General features: G+C 39.1%; 5 protein-coding genes across 5 annotated transcripts; 3 read left to right on the top strand and 2 right to left on the bottom strand.

Annotated features, from left to right (window-relative positions):
* Positions 1–1,672: 1,672 nt before the first annotated feature.
* Positions 1,673–5,692, top strand: LOC135940658 (zinc finger protein 239-like). Its single transcript, XM_065485631.1, has 5 exons — positions 1,673–2,180; positions 2,706–2,827; positions 3,660–3,782; positions 4,378–4,834; positions 5,330–5,692. The coding sequence occupies exons 1-5, from the start codon at positions 2,077–2,079 to the stop codon at positions 5,442–5,444; spliced, it is 921 nt and encodes a 306-aa protein (XP_065341703.1). The 5' UTR covers positions 1,673–2,076; the 3' UTR covers positions 5,445–5,692.
* A 56-nt stretch (positions 5,693–5,748) lies between these two features.
* Paics (PAICS bifunctional enzyme) lies at positions 5,749–8,722 on the bottom strand. The gene is made up of 5 exons (XM_065485626.1): positions 8,591–8,722; positions 8,287–8,478; positions 7,362–7,669; positions 6,997–7,272; positions 5,749–6,420 (listed from the first exon to the last, which is right to left on the bottom strand). Exons 1-5 carry the CDS (start codon positions 8,601–8,603, stop codon positions 5,959–5,961), a joined length of 1,251 nt encoding a protein of 416 aa, XP_065341698.1. The 5' UTR covers positions 8,604–8,722; the 3' UTR covers positions 5,749–5,958.
* Rrp42 (exosome complex component Rrp42) lies at positions 8,356–12,619 on the bottom strand. Its single transcript, XM_065485632.1, has 6 exons — positions 12,421–12,619; positions 12,084–12,280; positions 11,861–12,026; positions 11,607–11,804; positions 8,670–9,479; positions 8,356–8,478 (listed from the first exon to the last, which is right to left on the bottom strand). The coding sequence occupies exons 1-5, from the start codon at positions 12,475–12,477 to the stop codon at positions 9,219–9,221; spliced, it is 879 nt and encodes a 292-aa protein (XP_065341704.1). The 5' UTR covers positions 12,478–12,619; the 3' UTR covers positions 8,356–8,478; positions 8,670–9,218.
* Positions 12,620–12,784: 165 nt separating this feature from the next.
* LOC135940661 (centromere protein S-like) lies at positions 12,785–14,407 on the top strand. The gene is made up of 4 exons (XM_065485634.1): positions 12,785–12,905; positions 13,721–13,878; positions 13,945–14,011; positions 14,078–14,407. The coding sequence occupies exons 1-4, from the start codon at positions 12,870–12,872 to the stop codon at positions 14,270–14,272; spliced, it is 456 nt and encodes a 151-aa protein (XP_065341706.1). The 5' UTR covers positions 12,785–12,869; the 3' UTR covers positions 14,273–14,407.
* Positions 14,408–19,426: 5,019 nt separating this feature from the next.
* LOC135940267 (G-protein coupled receptor Mth-like) lies at positions 19,427–22,457 on the top strand. Its single transcript, XM_065485079.1, has 9 exons — positions 19,427–20,275; positions 20,338–20,640; positions 20,693–20,938; positions 20,991–21,307; positions 21,356–21,434; positions 21,488–21,675; positions 21,734–21,914; positions 21,965–22,127; positions 22,188–22,457. The coding sequence occupies exons 1-9, from the start codon at positions 20,085–20,087 to the stop codon at positions 22,395–22,397; spliced, it is 1,878 nt and encodes a 625-aa protein (XP_065341151.1). The 5' UTR covers positions 19,427–20,084; the 3' UTR covers positions 22,398–22,457.
* Positions 22,458–24,612: the final 2,155 nt, after the last annotated feature.

The raw sequence follows: 24,612 nt of genomic DNA, 5'->3' as shown, positions 1-24,612 counted from the left end.
TTATCAAAAAAAATGCAAAACTTACCATGAAGAACTCTATCAACGTTAAACCAGTTGTCCTCATGTGGAGTCCAAAAGTAATTATGGCTTACTACAGAAATCCATCTGAAATTTAAGAGATAAATTTGTTCAATATAGGCCGACATAAATCACCTGTCTGTACTGCGTAGAGTATTTGATCGACTTGGATATGTAGTGACAGAGAACGTTCACAGCGAATGGGACGTTTTGTGGGCCCGCGAATACCCATTTGATGTTTTCAAAGCCGTTTTATCTAATTTGAAACCTCATCAGAGGGTTAACAAAATTCCAGGCTTGATGTTAATTACTTCAAAAGCTCAATTCGCCACTTACGGCGGATTCAACATCCCACCAGCTTTTCTTCCCCAGGAAAAAGATGATTTTTTTCCTGAATTACGTAAACAAATATATGCCATAACTTTTAAGTGCTGTCAAAACATAATAAAAGTGGCGTAATATGGCATTTGAATCACCCGTGGTCTTTAATGGTCAGTAAACTCACCATTCTCACGCCCGTTGCAATAAACGCGTAAAATTTCCCTCTTGACTAATTCCTCACCCCCAGCATCGCGGCACGGGCAATGAGTCGCACGCTTTTGACAATTCGTCTCGGCGGCGAGCAGGTGCTTCTCTCACACAAATCCACCGCACACCACATCCGAGAGTGCACTTTTGTTATATAGAGAGTCAGTCGGAAATTGCGTCGATATCCGCGTCAGGGGCTGTTAATTCAGGGTAGAGACTCATAACAGTGCGGTGTAATCTGGGAGGCGGCGGTGACAGCCGCGGCGGCTCGCATGATTGATCGCACGTGAATCAGCATTTAGCGCGCGAGCAGCGGGCGATCGGCGCCCGGTCGGGGGCCACGGATCCATTTTTAATATTTCCATTTGCCATTGTGGCCGGCAGCATCATTAGCACCTGATATTCACATTTCCTTGCTCCTTTGATAACATTCGATTCGATAGCAAACATCACCTCGGGGGTCCCTCTCTCGATATATATCGTTTTCTATTGTGGCGCACTCCCCGCAAAGCGCGATCATGCACGTGCAGCAGCTATTTTCTGCTTCTTGAGTATTTGCTTAATATCATTTGTATATTCGCCGCCGCCTCAGCCGCGCATTTTGCATTGTGGTTAGTTCGTTACTCGCCTATGGGCATCAAGTTGCCATACGCTTGATTTTCCCGTTGCCGTTTTTCCATTATACAGTGATGTAACAATTCTATTTAATATTTCATTCGTACTGGCTGTTGTAGGGCTAAAATGTGCGTTTGCCTTACTTGCAGCCTTTCGTCGAATTACTGATTAATTTTTTAACCTCTGCTCAGCAATTCCTGAGTTCCATAAACACCGCAGAGCGTCCATGGGGCTCCAGTTGCAGCAGAGGAGCTTGGGCCCCATGTGGCCATATTTGCGCTTCCCCGCACCAAGGTCTTTTAAGTAGTTTATTGAAACACCAGAAATTTGTTTCTAATATCCGCTGGAAATCTATCTAGTCGGTGTCGGTGCGCCTCGGGCCCGTTGAGCTGTGTTTGAGCATTTAGAGTCACTTCAACCAACCACTATATTGCCATCTCTGAGTGTGGGCAGCAAGAAATGCTCAAATATCTTTAAATTGCCTTGAAACACTTTTGAGAAAACCTTTACAGTGCGAGCCAACGGGCTGGTCAAAAAATTAATTTAAATTCGAACTGGTCAAATCATTTAGAGGAAGCCAAAAATTTTAATAATCAGATCTGCCACTGATATTTTAATTAAATAACTTCAATTCAATCTCTCGGCGCGAGTTATTAAAAGTGCTTCATTTTCAATTAAATGTCTGCGACAAGAAACATAATATAAATCAGTATGTTGCATTTAGAAAATTAAAAGGTTTAAATTTTTCGCTATAAGTAAGAAGAGAGCATTGCTCGTGTACCGTTTATTTCCATTGCTCCACATCACTCCTTCTTTGTGATTGCGAATAAGACGATTTTCGGACGCACTGCGTGGGGTGTCTGTTGGCCTTATTGGCCGCCTCTCGCAGCATCTCCATGGAGACGCCAAACAACAATGGCCCCAAACTCCGCCCAAAGGCCATCGAGAGCTTCAGAAGAGTTTTACCTCCAAGAACCTGTGCAGTCGGAGTTAATTTCCCAAACACTTCAAGAAGACAGGTGAGTGTGATCTACCCATTTTAAAAGCTCTGGAATTTCGCTCACGCAGAAATAAATTTATAGTTTATAAAATTGTCATTTTGTTAAGAATTTTTTTTCTTCAAATATTTATTGATATAAATATAAATTGATATTTACAGGAATCTAGTTTTTCAAGATTTAATCATTTTAACCTTCAGTTAAACTAAAACAAGTAGTCATGTGATTTATCCAATTTTAAACTTTAACAAAACAATTTGTTGAAAACTAGACCAAAAATTAACTAGTCAGTAATTGTTTGTCGTATTTTAGTGTTCAAGTTAATATAAAAACAGTAAACGCTTGTATTTGAATAAAAATGTTGGCACACAAATATCCTAGCAGTTGCGACTGTTGAAATCCTTTTGTTTTAAGCTGCGGCTTTCAATTCAGGGGCAAACCATTAACAAATTTAAACCGTGCGTGATTGCTTTCTCCTATTGAATAATCTAATCATAAAAGTGGCTTCTCACCATTTAGCTACTCGCGTCTATTTTCTCACCGCAGGACCCAAATCGGTGCTATGAGCGGTGGGACGGTTGACAAATCGCCGCTGGTCATGCGGCCGGATATAATGGTCGGCAGCTCCAGTTTGTCCAGCGACCACCGCTGGCTCTTCACCCCCCAAGGTACGACTACTTCGAAATTGTGTTCGTTCGAGTCGCCGCCGCCGTGACAAACAGCAGTTAATTTTCCCGATATGACTTGCAACTTTCAATCAAATAATGAACCGCTGAAAGCTATACACCTATTATTATTCCATAAACACACGCTTCTTTTATCACGGCTCGACAATGGCTTTTGGTACTAACAACAGCATGCTGCGTTTGAAATACACGCTCAATATTTGACCGACTGCATTAGTTGCCAAATGCAAGGATTCTTTCGTTTCTTAACTGGAAAAGAAAAATAGTTAACGGAAACGATGCTAGATGACTGCCCCCTAATTTTATTTTATTGATAATAAAATATAATCACGTTGAGTGATATTTTAAAATCTTGCTGTGTACACTAATGATAAGGGTATTGTTAATTTATATTTATGAACCCCGCTGGCTTGGCTATTAGGAGAAATTGATTATCGATAACTTAAACTTCATGAATTGAAAAAAATTGCAAAGCAAATTTTATTTACAAGAAACTAGTTTGAAACTTTAAAAATATAGTCATTATGATCCTTTTGATTTTTGCAACACATGCAATATAATGCAACAATAATTACTGCATTTTTCATTTTAATGACTACACTCAATTTAGCTACTCATAATATGAAAGTCATTTTGGCTGTAATTGAGCAGCTGGATATGCCGCAAGGTGCGGTTAAAGTATTTTATATAATATCCACCTTTATTAATTTGAATAAAATCGCCCTCTATTTATTTTGTTATCAATGATTCCCAAAATTTAAATTAGCGAAAGGGAAACCACATAAATATCTGAATCTCAAATAATTTTTCTCAGATGCTCCTCTGGATCTGCGACTTCGGCCTGCAAAAAGCGGACGCACAATGCTTCCCTGCGAAGTTTGTGCGAAAACATTTGACCGGCCATCTTTACTCAAACGCCATATGAGAACACATACAGGTTTTTATTTATTTTTACTTCGCATTTTAAGCCCAGGGAACATTTTAGAACATATATCTACTGTGTTAAAACTATTTTGTGCTATAACTGCGTAAAATTAATCGAGGTATGCAACCTGCGCAGCGTTCGTGCCCCAAAGTTGCATATTCACCGAATTTAAGGAGTTCAAATCATCCAAGGCAACCTTCTTCACAATTACAGTTTGTCCCGTCAACATAAGACCAACTTGCATGATTCTGGAAAAATTTCCTTCTTCTGAAAGATTTGAAGCAAAGGCTGATGTGATGTTCACTTGAAGACGTTGTTAATTTCTTTAAAATTTGGAAACTGATACGTGTAGGTCCTAATTATTAGCCCTTCTTGTAAACCATACCCTTAAATGTAAAAAGCGTAACATTCGATCAGATGCACCCAGAGGTAATTAATATAACGGCTATTATCAAACCAACCCTTAGGAAAAACATACAGAATTTTACTCAAACTTTAAAACCAACTCTGTCCCAGAGTGTCCAGAGAGACATTCATGGTCTAGCTCGTCCCACTCAAAAAAGTTATATTACATGAAAAATTGCCAATTTTTGTCGTGAACTTTCAGGTGAGCGTCCTCACGGCTGCGACGTGTGTCACAAACGCTTCAGCACATCCAGCTCGCTGAATACGCACCGTCGCATCCACAGCGGCGAAAAGCCACACGCATGTTCAGTTTGCGGAAAGCGATTTACGGCGTCGTCCAACCTGTATTACCATCGCATGACGCACACCAAGGAGAAGCCGCACAAGTGCCGCTTGTGCCTCAAGTCGTTCCCGACGCCGGGTGACCTGCGCAGCCACCAGTACGTGCACAGCGGCGCCTGGCCTTTCCGATGTGCCGCCTGCGGCCGCGGCTTCAGCAAGCTGACCAACCTGCGCAACCACGCGCTCCTCCACACCGGCGACCGGCCGCACGCCTGCCTCATCTGCGCCAAGCGCTTCGCACTCGCGTGCAACCTGCGCGCACACCTCAAGACGCACGCACAGCAACAGGAGCAGCAGCAGAACGTGGACAAATGGAGGTATGATGTTTTTGGTAATTATTTATCGAATTATAAAAAAATATTGTTTGAAAAAAGTTAAGCATTGAAACCACATTAAAAATTGAGATCTCAGGTATTAATATGTTCTTATTAGAGTTATATTCCTGTAGAGGAATGTTCCGCCATTAACAAGGAGGAAACTGGTGATTGACTATGATATCTCCAGCTTTTAGATTTCTCTATGGACCGTGCACTTTCGAGGTGTTTAAAGGGCTCATGAGGTGTAGTTCAAAATCGATTTAAAAATTAGCCCACTTTCACTTCGTTATTAAGTTATTGATTATTACTTTGCATCTCCCTTATTGGTACTAGTTTCTATTTTTACGGCTAACTAGAAAAGCTCAAAATAAGCTCACAAAATCATATTGAATCAATTTTAGAAAAGCTATATACATATATATTTAATCAATATAATGACTAACCTAATCTTCCTGCTTTCATAAATCTCTTCAATTAAAAAACTATGTTCTTCAGACAGCAACAACAGCAACACGAGCAAGAACAGCAACAATTTGCCATGCAAAAAATGGTTTTGGAAGCGCAACTAATCATGGCTGTTCTTCAACGCACTGAAGTGCAACCTACTTAATCAACACGCAAGTTCGATCAAAGCATAAATTATAATTAAAATATATGTTAAAAGATAACCTTTTTGTGTAATGTGTCATGTGATCTTCCATAGTTTAATCATACCACTAGAGAAAATGTGTTTGATAACGCGTATATCCTGCGTAAGTCTAGTTCTAGTGAGGGCCGTGTGCAAGTTATAATGTGGGTAGCTACATGTTTGTTGCTAATAAATATCAATGAATATGAATACATTAAAACGTGACGGTTTTTGAAATTTTCCATAGAAACATTAAAAACATTATATTTAAAACTGAAACACATGATTTAAGGAATATAAATTTGATTTATTGCATTCAGGAATGGCACACAGTATAAATGAAATGACTTTTATCAAAAAATTGTTTCAAAGAAAAACAACATTTCCGTTTAGACCCAGTTAAGACAAAAAAGTTTCCATAGAAAGTAAATAAGATCATAACGCTTAGATTTTCAAACCATCACCGCTTTTGGCAATCTCAAAGGCGAGCAAAACTCTATTCTAGATTCTTGTCGGTCTGCAGCAGTCCGACAGCTGTGTTCATCTGCTTGGCCCTCAGCTTGGACCAAATGACATGGTCGGTTTGGCCGAGAATGGAGGCGGCGGCCAAGGCAGCTGCCCCAGGATAGAGCACAGTGGTGCAGCCCAGGCCTGACGGAACGTTCAGGGAAGACCAAACATCGTTGCCGGTGGTCGCACCAGGGGGACAGTTGATAACAGGGCAGCTGACGTTGCCGGAGAGCACCGGACCGAGGCCGTTGCTTCGGCCAGCCACGGCGATGATCACTAGAGGCCGGTCGGCGTCTGCTTCATACTCGGCCGCCATGCGGAGGGTGTCATGAGGACCCTTGTGAGCCGAAGACACGCGAAGCTCGCAAGGCACACCAAGTTCTGTGCAGTGGCGCTTGATTTCACGGCAGTGAGCAACGTCACTAGCAGAGCCCATGAAGACCACGACCTGAGGAGAAAATTTTAGGTCAGTCTATGAGTATTGTAGTTTAATCCTTTCCGAATTGAAAAAGAGTTAAATCCATATATAGCACTCCCGATGTTAGGATCGGCAAATAAATTTATAATCAAGCAGTACCTTTTTTAACCTCAGTTGATTAGTACTCACGACAGTTTTGAAATATTTTGTATATATATTTTGCTCACTTAAAAAAATTATGATGACATTGCAAAAGTTGAAAATTGTTGGTTCAAGGGTAGAACCAGATGATTCCATTGATATGGTTTGTTTATAACAGACTGGGTGTTGAAGACCAAAATGCAAATATGATAAAAATTGGTCAAAATAGATAAATTTATTTAGTTTCAAACATTTTTGTGATTAATTTCCCATATGACTAATAAATGGTTTTAAATCCATATAAACTTCTGTATTGAAAGAATATCATTAGTCCATAACTAACGCATCTATCTATTCAAGTCTCCAACACTGATGGAAAGTCAAATATTAATTAGCAGATAATATTTTGTCTTTTGAGATGCTCAGAGGGCTTCATACGTAATTTAGGCGATAAAAAATTCTTACCCTTCCACGGGGCTGTGGTAGAAGCTTTTCTAGCTGGTCAGCAACCCACTGGAAATTCCTCTTAACAGTCTCAAGATGTTGTTGGGTGACATTGGTTCCCAAGTCGCGGTAGACCTGCTTGTCCTTCATCAGCCTCTTGTCTCCACTGGGCCACAGACGCCACGAGTCACTGTCAATAACATCAGCCACGACCAAGCGGCCATCCTCAGTGATGCCGAACTCGATTTTCATGTCCACCAAGGCGCAGTCGAGTGTCGACCAAGCTCGTTCCAGAACCTTAATTAAAAATCAACCAGTTTTAACTAGTTTTTCAATTGAATATGATTGATACTGTTGCGTAGTTTTGTGTTACTAAATAAACTCACCTCAAAGACACAAATGGTCATTCTCTGCATGGCGAGAACTTCAGCCTGTCCGATAGTAAGGCCATTGAGCGTGAATTTGGCACTAATGATCTGCTCTTGAGACCATTGAGGATCGTGGTTAGCATCGTCCTTGAAGAAAGTCTCTTGGCAGGGTGGAGCAAATCTGAATCCCTCAGGGACACCAGGGTTGCGCTTCAGGAATGAACCAGTGGCCAACCGACGGGTAACCCACTCGATGGGTACCATTGCACACTTTTCAGCTATGAAGGATGTAGGACCGTTCAGCTGCTTAAAGTGCGTGGGGATTCCTAGAATTTTTTTAAAGCAATTACAGGATGCTTTCAAGCAATTTGTAATATACCATAATTATACGCCTATTTCTCCAAGGCCGTTGAGATATTGGCATGTAATTATGGACTATTTAAAAAAACCAGTTTGAGCAGGACCAAAAGATTGCTTTAGTTTGAAATACTCATGCAGACAAAAGGCATTCTATATAAATATTTTAATTATTATTAAAAATCTTAAGCGTTAACATGATCGGTCCCCAAAAAGGAACCTTCCCAGTTCATTAAATATTCAAAAGATAAAAATTGACATTTATATTGATCAAAGTGAAGAAGTATCTTAACGTCAGTTCAAAGAGTAATGAGAGTTAATCTATCTTTTAATCCAGCTATTATTATTGAACCTGTCATAAGACCCCAGGTCAATTAACTAGGTCATTCAATAAACAAATTAAGTAACATCCAAGGTTCCTCAATCAGCACATATTAACAATAGAAAAACAAAGATGCATTATATATGCCGAGATTAATTCCCACTTAAATAAAATTTTTACTTCTAATTAATTAAGCAATGGAGAGCACAAAGTATTTTTTGTTCGGCGCACCCTATTAACAAACGTTTTGAAGCTATAACACACCTGCTGAATTGAGCAGTTCAAATACTTTGGCTGTGGTGGCCGTCGAGATGGCTGCTTTGCCCTCAAGGTCATGCGCCTTGACACCATCGCCGGCAGTAATTCGGTCCTTGCTCTCGACATACACAAGACCTGGACTGTCTGGCAGGTCGATGACACGCTTCGTCTTTCCCTCAATTACCAATTTGCCCAACTCTGAAAAATCGCAAACAATTTATTTAAGAGCAATATATTGAGAAATAAACTGGAAAAAATTAGAAACTTTATATCATAGACAAAATAGAAATAATTGATAAATTATACTAACTTGGCGTTGTCATGGCCACACAGTGTTGATTTTGGCGAAAAAGTTGAAAATATTGAAATAAAGTGAAAGATATAGCAACAATGACGCGAAGAGGAAGATGTAAAGTGGACGTATGCCAGTGACAGCTCTTCAAACAGGAGAGTTAAAGAGCTAGAGAAGACTTGTGAAGAGCATCAACAAGTGGTTGCTTTCCTATGATTTTTATTCAACAAGGGGGGATGGGTCATGGGATCACGAGATTGGAGGAGGGGAGCACTGGTGGAGACCATGGAAACCGTTAAGGTATGAACACGCAGACGCAATACGCATCTCGCGTCTTTTGGCAAATAAATGATTATAAGCGCAGAGCCAAAATAAAAATTTTCCCTAAGATATTTATAAAATTTAATTGAAAATATTAGTTAGTGATTCAAGCTTTCTCAAATTTGATACATAAAAAGACTCAAATATAATTCTATAATCATTTCTTCAAATCCATCACAATCCATGTTAAAAGTAAAATGTTGACGCGAAAATTTTGTACAAGTTATTTTTTTTAAATCGACATGGTAAAAATAAACCCAATAAGTTTTCAGGATATTCCTTGATTTTATTACAAATGTGGTTATACTTACAGATAAACAAAACTTTAATCAAGAAAACCTCTCGGTGGTGGCTTTAGGGTTTGGTGTTTCTTGATAGCAGCTTCAAGAGCTGTATTCAACTTAACACCTACATCAACTGCCAAATTAAGAGCCCTTGTGAATACTTTTGAGTCTGCCAGAAAACTGCCATGGCCAGGTATCGACGTGGTGGTGATTTTCTTATTTGGTGACACACCTACAATGAGGGCAGCTGCGCAGCAAGCCTCCTCCTCAGCACTCGCATCCACCAGCAAAGAGTCCTCAAGCTTAAAAAATAATTATAGCTTTATCAAATTTGCATAGATGCGCAGAACGTGCTTCAGATGTGCTCATTATATTTTTTTCCATCCATTTGATAAGATATTATTTCTGCTTTGAAATTTCATACTTATAACCAAACTTAAAAGAGACCAATTTTCTATTCTTGCCTCTGGAAGGATCTAAATCAAGTGACACCCCCCTTGGCAAGTGGTCTTCAGATTTTGCTGAAATTCGGTGGAGATGTTGCCCTAGGGGACCTAAGTTGAACCCTAGAATATTAGGTGAAAATTCCAAAAATTGCCCATTTTACAGGGGTTCAAAATTTGAGATTTTTGAAAAAGGTGATGTTTTCAACCATTTGTAACTTTGACTCTGTTTGTGGTTAACACAAAAATTTTGTATCCAAAATGATCTACGTTTAATGCCAAACAACTTCCCCAAGATAAAAAACTTCGTAGGTCAATGGTCAAGGTCACTAAATTGGGGTCAAACTTTTCGAAAAAATCCCACATACCCTAGTACATAAAATTTTGAAAATTCAAAATAGCCAAAATGTGCCTCATATCCATGGTAACAACATATAAAAAATTGGCGAGACTTATTTTTTTCTTTTTCGAGATATATTGAATTGAGTGTTAAAAATCGATGTTTTCCGGGTCTTTTGATCGCAAATAAAAACACGTTTTCCGCTTAATCTCAGCTTCTATGGGTCCGATTTAGAAAAACCGCACACCATTTGATACGTAATGACCTCCCCTAGGTAGCACAAGTGATCATAAGGGTGCCCACCCCCTTCGAACCCTTAACCACCCCCTGGAAATCTGAAAAATTTATTTTTTCATATATTTACTATCTAAATCGATTAATTAAGCAAACTACTAATCAAATATGTTCCAAAATAATTAAAATATAAAATATTTCAATTCTTTGTAGAAATAACTGTAAAAACGTAAAATTGCTCATAAAAAATTATTTAAGTTTATTTTAAATATATAATAATTTTGCATTTTTTTGTTTATTCAAAATGACTGAATTTTTTATTTTTACAATGAATTTTTGAATATATTTTCTATTTTACAGTGTTTTTTTATAAATATAAAGAAATGCAACCATTAGCAACAATGTTTAAAACACACAATTTTAACCAAATGCCAATGGTAAAACAATTATTAATAGTTGCATTTATTTATAATAATAAAATAAACACTGTAAAATAGAAAATATATTCAAAAATTCAATTTAAAAATATAAAATTCAGTCATTTTGAATAAACAAAAAAATGCAAAATTATTATATATTTAAAATAAACTTAAATAATTTTTTATGAGCAATTTTACTTTTTTACAGAGTTTTCTACAAAGAAAATAGAAATATTTTATATTTTAATTATTTTGGAACATATTTGATTAGTAGTTTGCTTAATTAATTGATTTAGATAGTAAATATATGAAAAAATAATTTTTTCGGATTTCCAGGGGGTGGTTAAGGGTTCGAAGGGGGTGGGCACCCTTATGATCACTTGCGCTACCTAGGGGAGGTCATTACGTATCAAATGGTGTGCGGTTTTTCTAAATCGGACCCATAGAAGCTGAGATTAAGCGGAAAACGTGTTTTTATTTGCGATCAAAAGACCCGGAAAACATCGATTTTTAACACTCAATTCAAAATATCTCGAAAAAGAAAAAAATAAGTCTCGCCAATTTTTTATATGTTGTTACCATGGATATGAGGCACATTTTGGCTATTTTGAATTTTCAAAATTTTATGTACTAGGGTATGTGGGATTTTTTCGAAAAGTTTGACCCCAATTTAGTGACCTTGACCTTTGACCTACGAAGTTTTTAATCTTGGGGAAGTTGTTTGGCGTTAAACGTAGATCATTTTGGATACAAAATTTTTGTGTTAACCACAAACAGAGTCAAAGTTACAAATGGTTGAAAACATCACCTTTTTCAAAAATCTCAAATTTTGAACCCCTGTAAAATGGGCAATTTTTGGAATTTTCACCTAATATTCTAGGGTTCAACTTAGGTCCCCTAGGGCAACATCTCCACCGAATTTCAGCAAAATCTGAAGACCACTTGCCAAGGGGGGTGTCACTTGATTTGGATCCTTCCCTCTGTATCATTTACCTTATTTAGGGTAACTAAGCAAGGTGCATGATGCCAATCAAGGGGCTCCTCTCTGCCATCAGCTTCATCTGCAAGCTCCAATTCCAAACTCCCTTCATCACTGCCAATGACAGACACCTTAGGAATTTTTGTGTCCGCCAAAGCTGCTTTTGTCCCCATAGATATGGCGTCAATTAGACTACCACCACACTCTAAAATCTGTGGATGTATGGGCACTTGTGAATAAGACATGTAATGCTTGCTGGCTTGCTTACCAACACATCGATGCACAATTTCCAACACTTCATGCCTTTAATAATGGAAAGAGTGCTTAGATTAAACGATTCCCTAGTTTGATAAGCTCTGGACATTAGAGCTGCTAATTCTACAGCCAACTGCTCCCCGCCTTTTCCTTCGAATTGTGGTGTGGCGTTGGCAGAGCTGAAATAAATCACTATTAGAGTAAAAGGATTGCAAGAACCACTAACAAATATTTACCAGTCGACAAAGAAATCCAGCTTTCCTTCATCTGGAAAGTTGCTGGAAGGGTTGTCGATTTCACATTTGACTGCAACGAGTACATCTGTATTCGCTAGTCTGACTCGGGCTGACCCATTGGCATTTTCAACTAGTCCAAGCTCCAATTCAATAGGCCGAAATTCTGAACAAGATCGGCCATCGTTACGAACATTGTCCTGTAAAAGCAGAGAAAAATGTTAATCAATTTTTGCGATGCAACATTAATAGTCCGTTGAGCTCGTATGTAAATTTAAGATTAAATCGATTAAAATAAAACGTTTCAGATCCATTATATGTATGTAATTAATGTAATTACTCTGACTCCATGGAGAATAAATGTCTTTTCTGCCTCGCTGAGTAAGATATCTGCCATCTCTACTTTAAACTCTTCTTAAAATTAACAGCGACTTGAATTTTACTGCTCACTGCTCAGTGTTCGCTCGTTTAGACGTTTACTGCGTTGAGCGTTCGCTGCAGCACGCCGGCAACCCGATACAAAACAAGGCAGATTCGCCAGAGCCAGAATCACAGCACAGTCACAGTGTGCACAGCGGAGCAAGAAGCACGAGGGAATAAAATAGGCGTGGCAAACACAGCCCGCTGTACTCGAGTGAACCCTGGTGCTGATTGGTGGAAGTAAACACGCACCTTGAGCGAGCTTAGATTCTTTACTTACAGCTGGACACTTGACAAGTAAAAGTTCAGACTTAACTCATTCGCTGTATTTTTATTCTTTTGACTGTGCTGAATTTTTCTGTGTGAACAATGGAAGGAAAGATCAATGATCTTACTTTTGAAAAAGTTTGTATAATGCCATTAAATGTAATATCATGCATACATACATATATGTGTTGTAACGTGTTAAATGAATTTTGCTTCCATAAATCAGAGAGCAGTATGTATGTATGTATGTATGGTAATAATAATAATAATGCATAGTAGATTATTATGTTACTTAATTACATTTTATTATAGGTATTATAGTATCAATTTTTGTGCCTCTCAATGTTAGAATTGAATTTAATTCAGTATTTTCGTATGTATGATATAATATGGTTTGTTGGGTGATATCTTTTTTAATTCTGTATTCATTAATGAGAAAATGAAATAATGTTCTTACTGATTTTTTTATTTAATTAAAGAGAAAGAGCACGAGCACACATTAATATTTCTATTTCAGCGTGTTTTGAGTAGCTTGAGTACAATAATGCGTGCTTCACTTCACACCTAAAAGTTGTATGCCTTCATAATTTTTTGTAATATAATAGAATTTTTGTGCCTGATTTTTGGTCTTGAAAATATAAGATTCTCGGACGGTGACCCTCTGAGGGGTTAATTAATTAATTAAAACCCCCAAATCAGTATGTGTCATAAAAATAATTTACAATTCACGGAGTAGATGTGATAGACAACAATATTATGCTCAAAATCAGATCGAAAATCCAAAATTTGAATCTTTATTGATTAAGGGCTTCCTACATCATATCGATTGACCGTTTCCAACTTTTTGTCACCCAGAAATGGAAAAAGCCAGCATAAAGAGGCTGTTGTAGTCAAACGGGTCAAAATTCAAAATGTAAAATAAATCTGTAATTGTTATATTTTTCTTGTTGCAGAAAGTCAAAGTCGCCTTACTTTTGGAAGTGAGAAAAGTGATAGAAGAAGTTGGAGGAAATATTCAGTTTGCATTTACAAAAAATTCCACTGATCTCATCGGAGAACTTGTTTGGAAAAAACTTATTGTTGCTGGAAGTGATTTGGAAGCGTTTGCAAAGTATTTATGACACCTTCATACCTCTTATTGTTTTTTAATCTCTGTAAACTCTCATTTGTGTTCTAGGCACGCAAAAAGAACAACTGCTAATCCTGAAGATGTAAAATTGTTAGCTCGCAGAAATCCAATTTTAGTAAGCCAAATAAAAACTTTCTACTTCTTTCCATGAAACTAATTTTGGTCATTGTTTCAATTTTAGAAAGCATACATAAGTGAACTTGCTGATGAAATCAAGTCAAAGAAAGAGCCAAGGAAGTCCAAGAACAAAAAAGAAAAAGAGTTGCCTGTACAGCAAAAGATGGAAACAGATCCAGGACCATCTTCAGATATCAATGAAGAAGGTGCAAATAGCCCTGTATTTAGAGCGGACTCACCTATATATTTATCAGACTGAAAGTAGGTAAAATGTAGTTTTTTTATAATATTTAAGGAAATTATTTAGAGACGACTGTTGCCCTTTGCAACAAATGAAAATTTATTCTTTAACACCTTTGTGACCTGACCAAAAATAAAATCTGAATAGGAAAAATATTTGGAAAAGAGATGTGTTTTGGACTGTCGTATTGATTACCTTTAAATACCGATCATCTTTCTCACAATTTCCAAATAAATGGCGTTTAACTCATTTAGAGACTATAACATTGAAAATAATGTTGCATTTTATTTTCTGTGCAATTAGAATTTTTCGCAGCGGTGCTGTTATTCCATTTTTAGTTATGTGCCAAACCAATCATGAAATATGCACACGCACCAGAATTTTTCATGCGATGTAATCTAGCCGCGTGTTTTAAATTTCACAACAAGCAGTTGGAAAGAGCGGCTTTCAGCACAGCAGCAGGATGGATTAATTGCGGTGCGTGCATGCAAAAATCGGCCTGGTTTGCTGGCGGGCGTGCGTTTTAGCAGGCATCAGCAGGAAAAAGATGGACAGGCACATCGCATCCGCGCAAGCTAATGAGTTGCTCGAATAATAATTTACAATTTGGAAAACTTGTCATGCATCGGCGGGGGCAATAAAACGGGTGCTGCCTGTTAGGAAAGTATGGAAAGCGCCGTCACTCGCGCGCACACATAATCATATATCAAATGCGCCGGGCGCACAACATGTTCGCGTAATATGTTTTAGATTGGGAATTATATCCGTCAGTGTGTGCAGAGCGAAGGGTGTTTGGTGTTTTGCGAAATCGTGTGACATTCACACAAACAAGAGTGAGAGCGAGCGAGCGGCCGGCCGGCCGGCCGTTCGGCTAATGATAAAAAAATAAATACACACACACATACACCGCACATACATTAAACGTGCAGTGCGCTGTTTGCGGTGCTGGCATCATCAGTCTCGGGAGGATTCCAGCCCGATCTCGCTGCTCTCGCACACGCACCAGCCATTTTAATGCGTTTTGCGGTGTCAATCATTTGGAATCAATGTTATCCACATCTGCCGCCTGCCTGGCCGCTCGGCCGTACACCAGCACTCCATATCACTGCTGTTTGTTCGCCATGGCCGCTGCTGATTCAATGCCAGTTCGTGTGATTTGAGGTCGGACGGGGAGCACTTTCATTCCTTGCACCGGCTGCTCCTCTTGTGCTCACTCTCTGCGGCCTCTCGGATATGCAAGTGCTTAACTCTGATTCCCTGCAGGCGGCCTTTGCTTAGTTAGGCATTCTCTGTTCAACGCGATTCACAGTAAACACAGCTTCAATCACTCGTTGGATGATCTCGTGCGATTATTAGGATTATGCTACACTCACACACAATGAGCAGTGACACGGTGAAATTTTAACCGTTAATGAACTGCTCCACTTCTCTGTGATACCTCTGACTTAATGCACAGATAGTTTAATCGTTTGGATAAAAACTGGTAAAATCTGATTCAGAATAGTTCCAAAACTCATCGCAATTTTTTTCTAGAATGCTCCCTTATAAGACTGCATTGTACATCAAACTAGCTCAGTTAAATCTATAAAATCCCTTGAAAAATCACCGTAGTCCTGCATTTAGTCAGTTTTTTCTTTCACAAAAGGCGATGGAAGCCTTCATTTGATCACTAAAAGTGCAAAAATTAGGTTGAATGAAATTACATTTAAAGTTACAGAACACCGAGTTGTTTTCACATTTTCAGGTTCTGTAGGATTCGTTGGTCATCAAGAATTCACTTCTGTCAATTTTTGTACTTACAAATTTAAAATTTCAAAATACGTTGTTTAATGCTACTCATTTTTGTAAACAACTGCATTTTTACTCGTTTTTATTCTCTTGATATTTTACACAAAGATTGCATAAAATATCCATATTGAGCGTTTCCATTATTTTGCCAACCTTACAGCTAGTTTAAATTAGAGCTATGCAGCGAAAGGTTGACCGGCTGGGGTTTATTGGTTCAACTGACTGACCTAACGTGCTAGAGATCGTAACCTCTCTCCTCGTGGTAGGCCTATTTTATCTGAACTATGTATGCCTGGGATTCTGCTATTTGTCTGCACGTTGCACGCACTTTACTCTGTCATCGTACGCGCTGCGAAATTTCATGGGAAAAATACACAGGGACTGTGGAATTAGATGGTCAATTAAATGCCACATAAAGCTATACTCTTAAATTCCAAACAGCGTGTTCCATCTGTCATTACCAACTGCAAAAACTGCGTTAAAATATATTTAAATTTCTCACACGGCAACCGGCGCTGCTCATCTGACGAACCGGTTGCATAGTCTCAACTCATGTCTCATACCATTCTCACCGCCAGTTAAACTCAGTTTAATTAATGCCTCTCCAACATCAAGTGTGCAGAAGAACGCGGTGCCTGATTTTGTGAACATCTCACCTCGATTCACTTTCTCCGGCAACATAGATTTCATGCATGAGATCACAGGATAAAAAGGCATGACAAATTTGTCCTGATGCGTCCTCTATGTCACACAAACAGTGCTGATGGTGTAGGGGGGCGAGGGGGGAGGCCACTGGACGTTTTTTGGAATTACGAAAAGCTCTCGCGGTGGGTGCTATCTGATTTCTGTTTAATTCCGATAAAAAAGCGCGCGTTATTACTTCATTTGGAGCCGAAAATAATGAAAACGCGGCCATGTGAATGCATCACACACACGCACACAACAGGCACAAACACGCGCGCTGTGAGTTGTGTTTGCTGGTCCATTGTGCCGCGAATTAAAAATGTCAAAGTGATATGGGCACTCTACGCGTTTTTTCTCCCTTTTTCGCGCGCTGCTGCCGCTGTTTTTCATTTCAAGTGCACGCGTCCAATGTGCTAATCAAATAAGCCAGCAGTAAGCAACAATATTGGTCGAAAAAATGAATAATTTCCGTGCTCGCTCTTTCCGAATGGAAAAAGATGGACTGAATAATGAGATTGGATCGCGCCCGCCCGCTCTCTCGCACACACATTTTCCCCGTCCGTGTCCACGGTGCGATAATAAAAAAAAAAATGGCCGCGCGCGAATCAACTTATATGTGGAGCACGCTGACTGACAACTCTGCGCGCGAATATTTTGCGCCGTTGATGCCACTCGGCTTTATTTGTTTTATTTATTTCTGTTTATTTATGAAATCCATTAGGGTGTGCCAGTTTCACAGATTGCTGATTTTTAAAAGTGGCCAAACAAAAGGAGGATTATTTTCATCCAAATAAGCACACACGTGTGCCGCCGCTGCCCGACGCACCATTTAATGCGCGAAAAATGTAATTTTCGTCGCCGAAAACCCAGCAGCTAGCGCTCACACGCAGGTGACAAAATTTTCGTCCGTCGCTATTTTATTTAATCCCCCGCCTGCGAATTTGTTTGTTAATGTTTGCACTGCCTCTCAATCGTTTCGAATGGAATATTATGAATAAATAGCAGTGGTGAGTGCCGGTCGGCCTAGCAGGTGCGTTTCCCGCGAATTTTCACTCAAAACTTTTCAGCTGGAAATTTCGATACAGGACCTATATTGAATTTGATGGTAGAAAACTTCTAATTACTGTTTTTATTAAAATCCCGTCGAATATGTATACTCAAATAATTTTTTCAAAGTAACTTAATCTCTTAATTTACTCGCTCCTTGCTGGTTCCCACCTTTCCAGCATGCGTGAATTGGCTTCACGGGACGAATGTCTAGCGTTTCAATGCAGTCCTCGGTGCGGAGGCAAGTGGCCCTTGAGTGGGCTGGGTCCCTGTGTGGCCTGGTGCGCCCATGTTATCCGTTCGCGGTGTTATTGGGACCCGGGTTTCAGCATTCGTGCTAGTGCAGTGCGCGCCCTTCCCGGTCCTCGGTGCAGGGATAAAAAGAGCAAAAAAATTTAGTTTTCTTGATTTCTACATGGTTTATTTACAAAACTCATACTATTTTCTACACCATATAAACATTTGGTAAAAACCTCTGATATTATGAATTACATTATTCGAGTACAGCCAAAATAATGTTATTCAGCCACCTGACCTCGTCAATAATAATCAAACACCGCCAATATGCATTAGTCAATTGAGCGTTCATTAATTGGAACTATTTAATCAGAGAAATGACATGTTTGTTGTTTATATCGCAGTTAAAACATGCATGATTCTAAAACTTGATTACAATCCAGCTATCTGGCGAAACGCTGTTGACCTAAATCCACGCTGTTCTAGCTTCAAAAATATAATTCAATTAAAAAGCTTATTATGCGCGCCCAATAATTATGATTTAATCATATACGCCAGAAAAAGCTGGGCAGCCGATAATCGATAAATATCTTTCAACGTTGAGACACATCATTTCTCTCCCAAAAGCGATTTTTCGACGCCTCCATATAGAGGTTCCGCGTGCTACTCCGCTGCTGCCGGAGTCAACTTTATAATTACCAGAGTATTAGTGAGTGTCGTAACTTATATATAAAAATTAAGAAAGTGCGGCGTATTCGATGCACGTCCGATCAGACACGCACAATGGCCTTGATGGACTACGTAATTACTCGTCGTTTAAGCCTACTTATATGGGATGGGGTGCTCCCTTCGGCAGTGTCGGCCGCGCGCGTAATAATTATCACATCGGCCCATTATTATGATGATTATTATACAGTAGCTATTTTATTAAAGTATGCTAATGAGACGGCCGTAATATGCATTCGTAATGGTGCGTAATATCGACGTTAAAAACTTATTTTTATTAATATTCACCGGCATCGGGTTTTTAAGTCAAGAAGAGCGATAAATTAAACAACAACGCCGAGCAGAGCGCGCGGAGGAAGACTTTATTAGCATACATAAATGCCGTCGGTTTCATTCGGCCTGATGTGATGTTTGATTATAAGAAGAGGAAAGCAACTCGTCTCTATGGTAATAATTTGAGAGAGGCGAGAGCACTGTTCTGCTTGTTATTAATTTTAAATTTATTGGAATAAATCAATGTCAGCCCTTGAGACTTTTTGTTGCGTACCATCACCCGTGGTTTGATGAAGCTATTTAATATAGCTTATAATATTGAAATCGTTTGGCAATATGAGCATTATTTTGGGTGGAAATCTCAATTAAAATACCTTAAAATTTTCAAAATTTATGCAACAAGAAGATTTGACAAAGAATTCCTTCATCATTACGGAGGTTTTTGTGGTTTCTGAAACGAAAGAACCAAAATTGTAAATGTCGCACTCGAATTGACTCATGATTATGAGTGCACTGCAAAACTGAAAAATTAACGCTTAGTTATTTGACCTTTCCTGTAAGTCATATAACCACAAAAGGGAAGTAATCTTCCTTTATTGACCGCAAAAAGTACTTTTTTATGAGTGGGAAGATTCTCATTTTGATTGCAAACCCGTACAAGTGCTCATGTTATCCTTAAAAAGTAAGCTCAAAAGTAGCATATTTTTTTCGTGCAAATTCAGTTGTATGTTGTATAGTTGTCTCTTTTAAAACAAATGATTTGTTTTCAACAAAATCATTTCCGTACCAGTTCAATAATCAAATTTTAAAATTTTATGGATTTCAACTTCAGACTTCTTAACAAACTTTGGTTACTCACGCGACGCAATTTAATATTGACGAGGATTAATTTTTAGAGGAAACGCGTCCTTGTGGTTAGGAAACATCACTCAACTTCCCCCAACAAATATTTCACCGCAAATTTGATAACCTTGCGATACGTCATGTAGCTAGCTGAACTCTCTAGATTAATCCTCACGTCCTCGTATCGCATTCTTATATTTTGCGAGGAAGAGCCGACGGCACAGGCAGCAAAATGAAACTGCTTTTTTTATTTGCCGTGCAAATATTTTATGGCGTTAAAAGTAATCAACTGATTTTGCAAAAGTGTTGTCCGCAACAATTTGCGTTCGATCGTCAAACGGAAAAGTGCGAGTATGCTGGAAATAACTTAGGCCTAGACTGGATACCAAATCAAGTGAAAAAACAGAAAATATTAAATAATAGGTATGTATGATTATATGGCATCAATTTGTTGTTGAGAATAATTTGCATGAAAATATTTTCAGAGCTTTCCGACTTTCCGTGCCATTGCTTGAAGAGTTTGATTTTCGTTTTAGTCCATGCCCGTATTTCTTAGAAGGAAACAAAAAGCCTTTTTACGTGTCTTCGAGCACCTATGTGCAACTACAACCCATACAGAGTGCAAGTTTATTCGCTAACAACCAATCATACGACCAATGGTGCTTTGAAAAAGTGCGTGGAAAGCAAAATTTAGGCGAGCAATGGGTGGTACTGTCTTGTACATGTTTGCACGAGATCTGCATTCCCAGATGCTGTAAAGGAGGCCACGTGCATTCTAATAAGCATAAGTAGGATTTTAATTAAATCAATTGAAATTCTGAATATACGAAATTTTTCAAGGGCATCAGTAATGGCATTTCAAAATATGTGCGCGGACGAGGTCGCGTCTGACTGGGATCCGGCGACAGCCGCAGACCTAGCTCTGTCAAAGGACAACCAAAAACCTTGGTTAATCCGTGCAGTGACAGTAGAAGAGTATAAGGTGAACTGCATTCACTCGGGGCGCAATAACTACAGCATAACAAGAAGGTCAAAAGAACTCCGGAATTTTGAAATTGATGCAGTTGGAAATTTAAAATCGGAAAGGCAAGTATACAAAAAAATTTATTCGAAAATTAGTTCTTAAATTGTATTAAAGGTACTTTGCAAATCGATGGACCTACTGCCTTACCGAAGCTGACGTGCACGGAACAATAATGACTGTTGCTCTCTTGTGTGATACCACCGAATTCGCAATTTCTTTTGACGACGCGTACACACAGAGTATATTAGCCGGCGTCGGTGCAGCGTTTACGCTGCTAACCCTGTTCATCCACGTGATGGTGAAGGATTTGCGCCATGGTATCAAAGGTGTCAGTTTAATTGCTCACTGTGCCTGTGTGCTTGGCGCCTACCTCACCATGGCCTTACGCCCGTTGGTCTGGGCAGACGAAAGTGACGCTTGCACATTGCTAGGTATGTAAAAAGTTAGGATTAAAATCGAATCTTAACAAACTGTTATAGGTGTATTCACACATTTCTTTCTCCTGTCAGCATTTTACTGGCTCAATGTGAGAGCAATTATCATTTACGCAACGTTCAGGTATCATCTGAAGAGTCATACAATTTTTGTCACCCATTTTTTCATATTAGTAGGTCTTGGAATTCAGTTTTGAGTGGACTTTCTATGAAGACGCGCAGTTTTCCAGCGTATGCTCTGTACGCACTTGGCGTGCCGGTTTTCATATCCGGCTTTATGGCCTGGGTTCAGTTCACTGACGAAGATGATCTTCCTTATTGGATTGTGTGGCCAGACCTTGATGAGGCTGCTTGCTGGTTTAGATGTGAGATAAAAAATAGTCATTTTATTAAATACCTTAATTCGCATATCCAATATTTTAGCTCCACTGGGTCGAGCTGTCTACTTTTCCTTACCCATGGGAATAGTTCTGATTTTGAATATTTGTCTCTTCGTCATTACGTTGATTAAGATCTTAGCATTCAAGAAAGAGAACGCAAACATTCTGAAGTCGAAACACAGCACCAACACCATCAAGGAATCTCTTCAATTTGACATGGAGAAGTAAAGTTAAATTTCTTCGCTTCCTCCTCTTTGATGCACTGTGATTTTAGGATGAAGCTATTCGCAAAGCTATCGCTTCTCATGGGCTTGACGTACGTGTCCGAATTTGTGTCTTGGATTAATTACATTTCATCGTACTACTGGTACGCTTCAAACGTGGCAATAGCTTTTCGAGCTGTTTTAATTTTCGTCGTATTCTGCTGCAACCGAAAGGTTTGTTTGAAATGCTAACGCTCGTAGCTTGATGTTCATTTAATATTTTTTGAATTTAAGGTTTGGAGTTCCTTAGGCGAGCAATATCCTGCAGCGAAGAGACTTTATGGGCGCACTGCTAGTAGATTTAGGAGCTGTAAATGCTGTAACAAAAGGAAATTTCAGACTCAAAAGCTTGATGAGATTGAGAGTTCGTCTAAGTTAACTAGCGTAAGTGGTGTTAAATCCACCGGTAGCGGTGAAAGTTTGGAAATGATTCGATTGACCTGAATATAATTATTGTTTTAGATAAATTTACGATTTACAGTTTTTTATTAAATGTGAAAAGCAGGTCAAGAATTAAAATTAATGGAAAAATCACCGAGGCGTTCAATTTATTTCAGCGTTTGAAAGCGACTTACTGAAATTATGAAAAATCAGGAGAAAAAACAACTGGATTTTACCATTAAAAGAACAGTCGAACTATCGCTTTTAAATTTCTAATATGGGTGTTTAAATTGAACATCATATTTGTATCGCTCTTTATTCTCGGCACATGGACCTGGTAAGGAACGAACACAGAAAGAAAAATGTCTAAATTAGAACAATTTGCAATCCCGCGAGGAGCTGTTTCAAAACCTGGCTCAATCGATCGCTCAAAACTCGATTTAATTGCCTTCGCAATCTACCAGTCCTAATTGGAAATTCTTATTGCTGGCCGCGAATCGCATTTTTTACCATTTGGCAGGGATACTGTGTGTGTGTGTGTGCGGGCGGACAGACGGACGATCCAAGCGTTCGCTTCGCTCTCTCGTTTTTAATGACGACGAAACAGGCGACCACATTTTCTCATTAATACGTCACATTTCATTAAAGTCCTCCACTTACAATTAGTGGCCCCCGCGCGCACGGCGCTCTGCCGCTCATCTCCCTCACGTGCAGGCGCGCGCCGGTTGCATACATACGGCGTTATTAGTGCGTGACGGGGAAGAGATGGAATTTCGAATTCTATGATTTAAATAATTAGACGCAGCAGTGCGTACGCATGGAACATTAGCGTCGACGAGTGTGCGAGTGCGAGTGAGCTGCCCGCGCCTGGCAGGCAGGCGGCAAATGTAATCATGGCTATCAATCAACATGATACACCATTCGCTTGATAAATTAGCTCGCATTCGGCGTGAAGGGTATAAATATTGCTAATATTAGCCGGCAACCAACCAGCGCGGGCGGCCAGCCAGCCAGCCAGATTAAAACAATGAATTAAATTCGCGCTGCACCTGAGCACACAAACGCTCTCGATGCATTACTTAGCATTTATAATCGCGCCCCAGAGCCGTCACCAACGCTTCCATGGTTATATGTTTGAATGTGCGTGTATGTGCGGTGGTGATTCACCCGCACCTCTCGCCCGCCCGCCGTACTCGCCCCGGCTGCTCGAAATTAGCATCGGAGGGGATGATGGAGGAATTCGACTCTGCGCGCGCCCTCGGTGAGAATGCGGCCGCTGGGCACGCAATTGCTCTGGCGCCTCATTTATTACGCCCACGACTCGGGCATAATTGCTTGGAGAAATTGACTTGAACGACTAGCGCAGAGTCGTGAGTGCTGCAGACAAGGTGCTAGTTTCAACGGCATTTATTTCATAATTGGTGGCAACGTTGTAGAACGTTTTGAGGGTGTGAATGGAAGGAAATGAGTATTGAATTTTTGTGTTACAAGCAAACTTTTCCTTTTTACTTATAACAGTTATAGATTCTTGGAAAAGGCAGCTTTCGAAATAGGACAATTTTCAGCTTTTTATAAAGATCGTATTTCACTTAACTTGCGTTAGTAAGAAATAAATACACATTAACTTGAAAATTTAAGTGTCTTGCAATATGTTGATGGCTCTGAATACTCTTTGATAAATGGAAATCTTATAAAAGGGAATATACGAATTGAGATCTTAACCTATTTCAAAAAATATACATTCGCTTATTAAATTAGTCCAAAAAGACTTCGGGTATTCCACTTATTCCCGAGCTGAAAAAGGTACAAAAGTGTCATGCATGACAAAGGAGAAAAACTTAATGAGGTGCAAGTTCCACCAGAATTTCAAGAGTACAAAAAGAGTTGTTTTTGCTATAGAATCGGGAAAACACAAAACCAACCCAGTGGAATTTAAACTCTAACTTGAGGCTAGGCCAGCTATATTAGGTTTGATGGAGAAGACACACAAGACATTGTAAGAGTTTGCAATGCCAATTGGCGTAATTGTCAAATTGATGATACAATGAGAAAAGGCCAGAATCCTCATGTTCAAAATGTTGATTTTCTCCTGTGTAAGATGATTCCCAAAGTATAGATAATTATGTAAGATTTTTTGGGTCAGATACCATAGCGATGTCTTTGTTGGTCTGTGCACTATGCTCTAACTATTTTTTATTAAGATAAATATATGCGGTATAAAAATCCTTTATTGAATTCGTTTATTAAAATCTTGACTGCCGCGAAAATAGCTTTGAAA

This window comes from Cloeon dipterum, chromosome 3 (assembly GCF_949628265.1).
Source record: "Cloeon dipterum chromosome 3, ieCloDipt1.1, whole genome shotgun sequence".
NCBI classification, from domain to species: Eukaryota; Metazoa; Arthropoda; class Insecta; order Ephemeroptera; family Baetidae; genus Cloeon; species Cloeon dipterum.
Note: the sequence above shows the minus strand (reverse complement) of the source record. Positions and strands in the feature narration are given on the sequence as shown.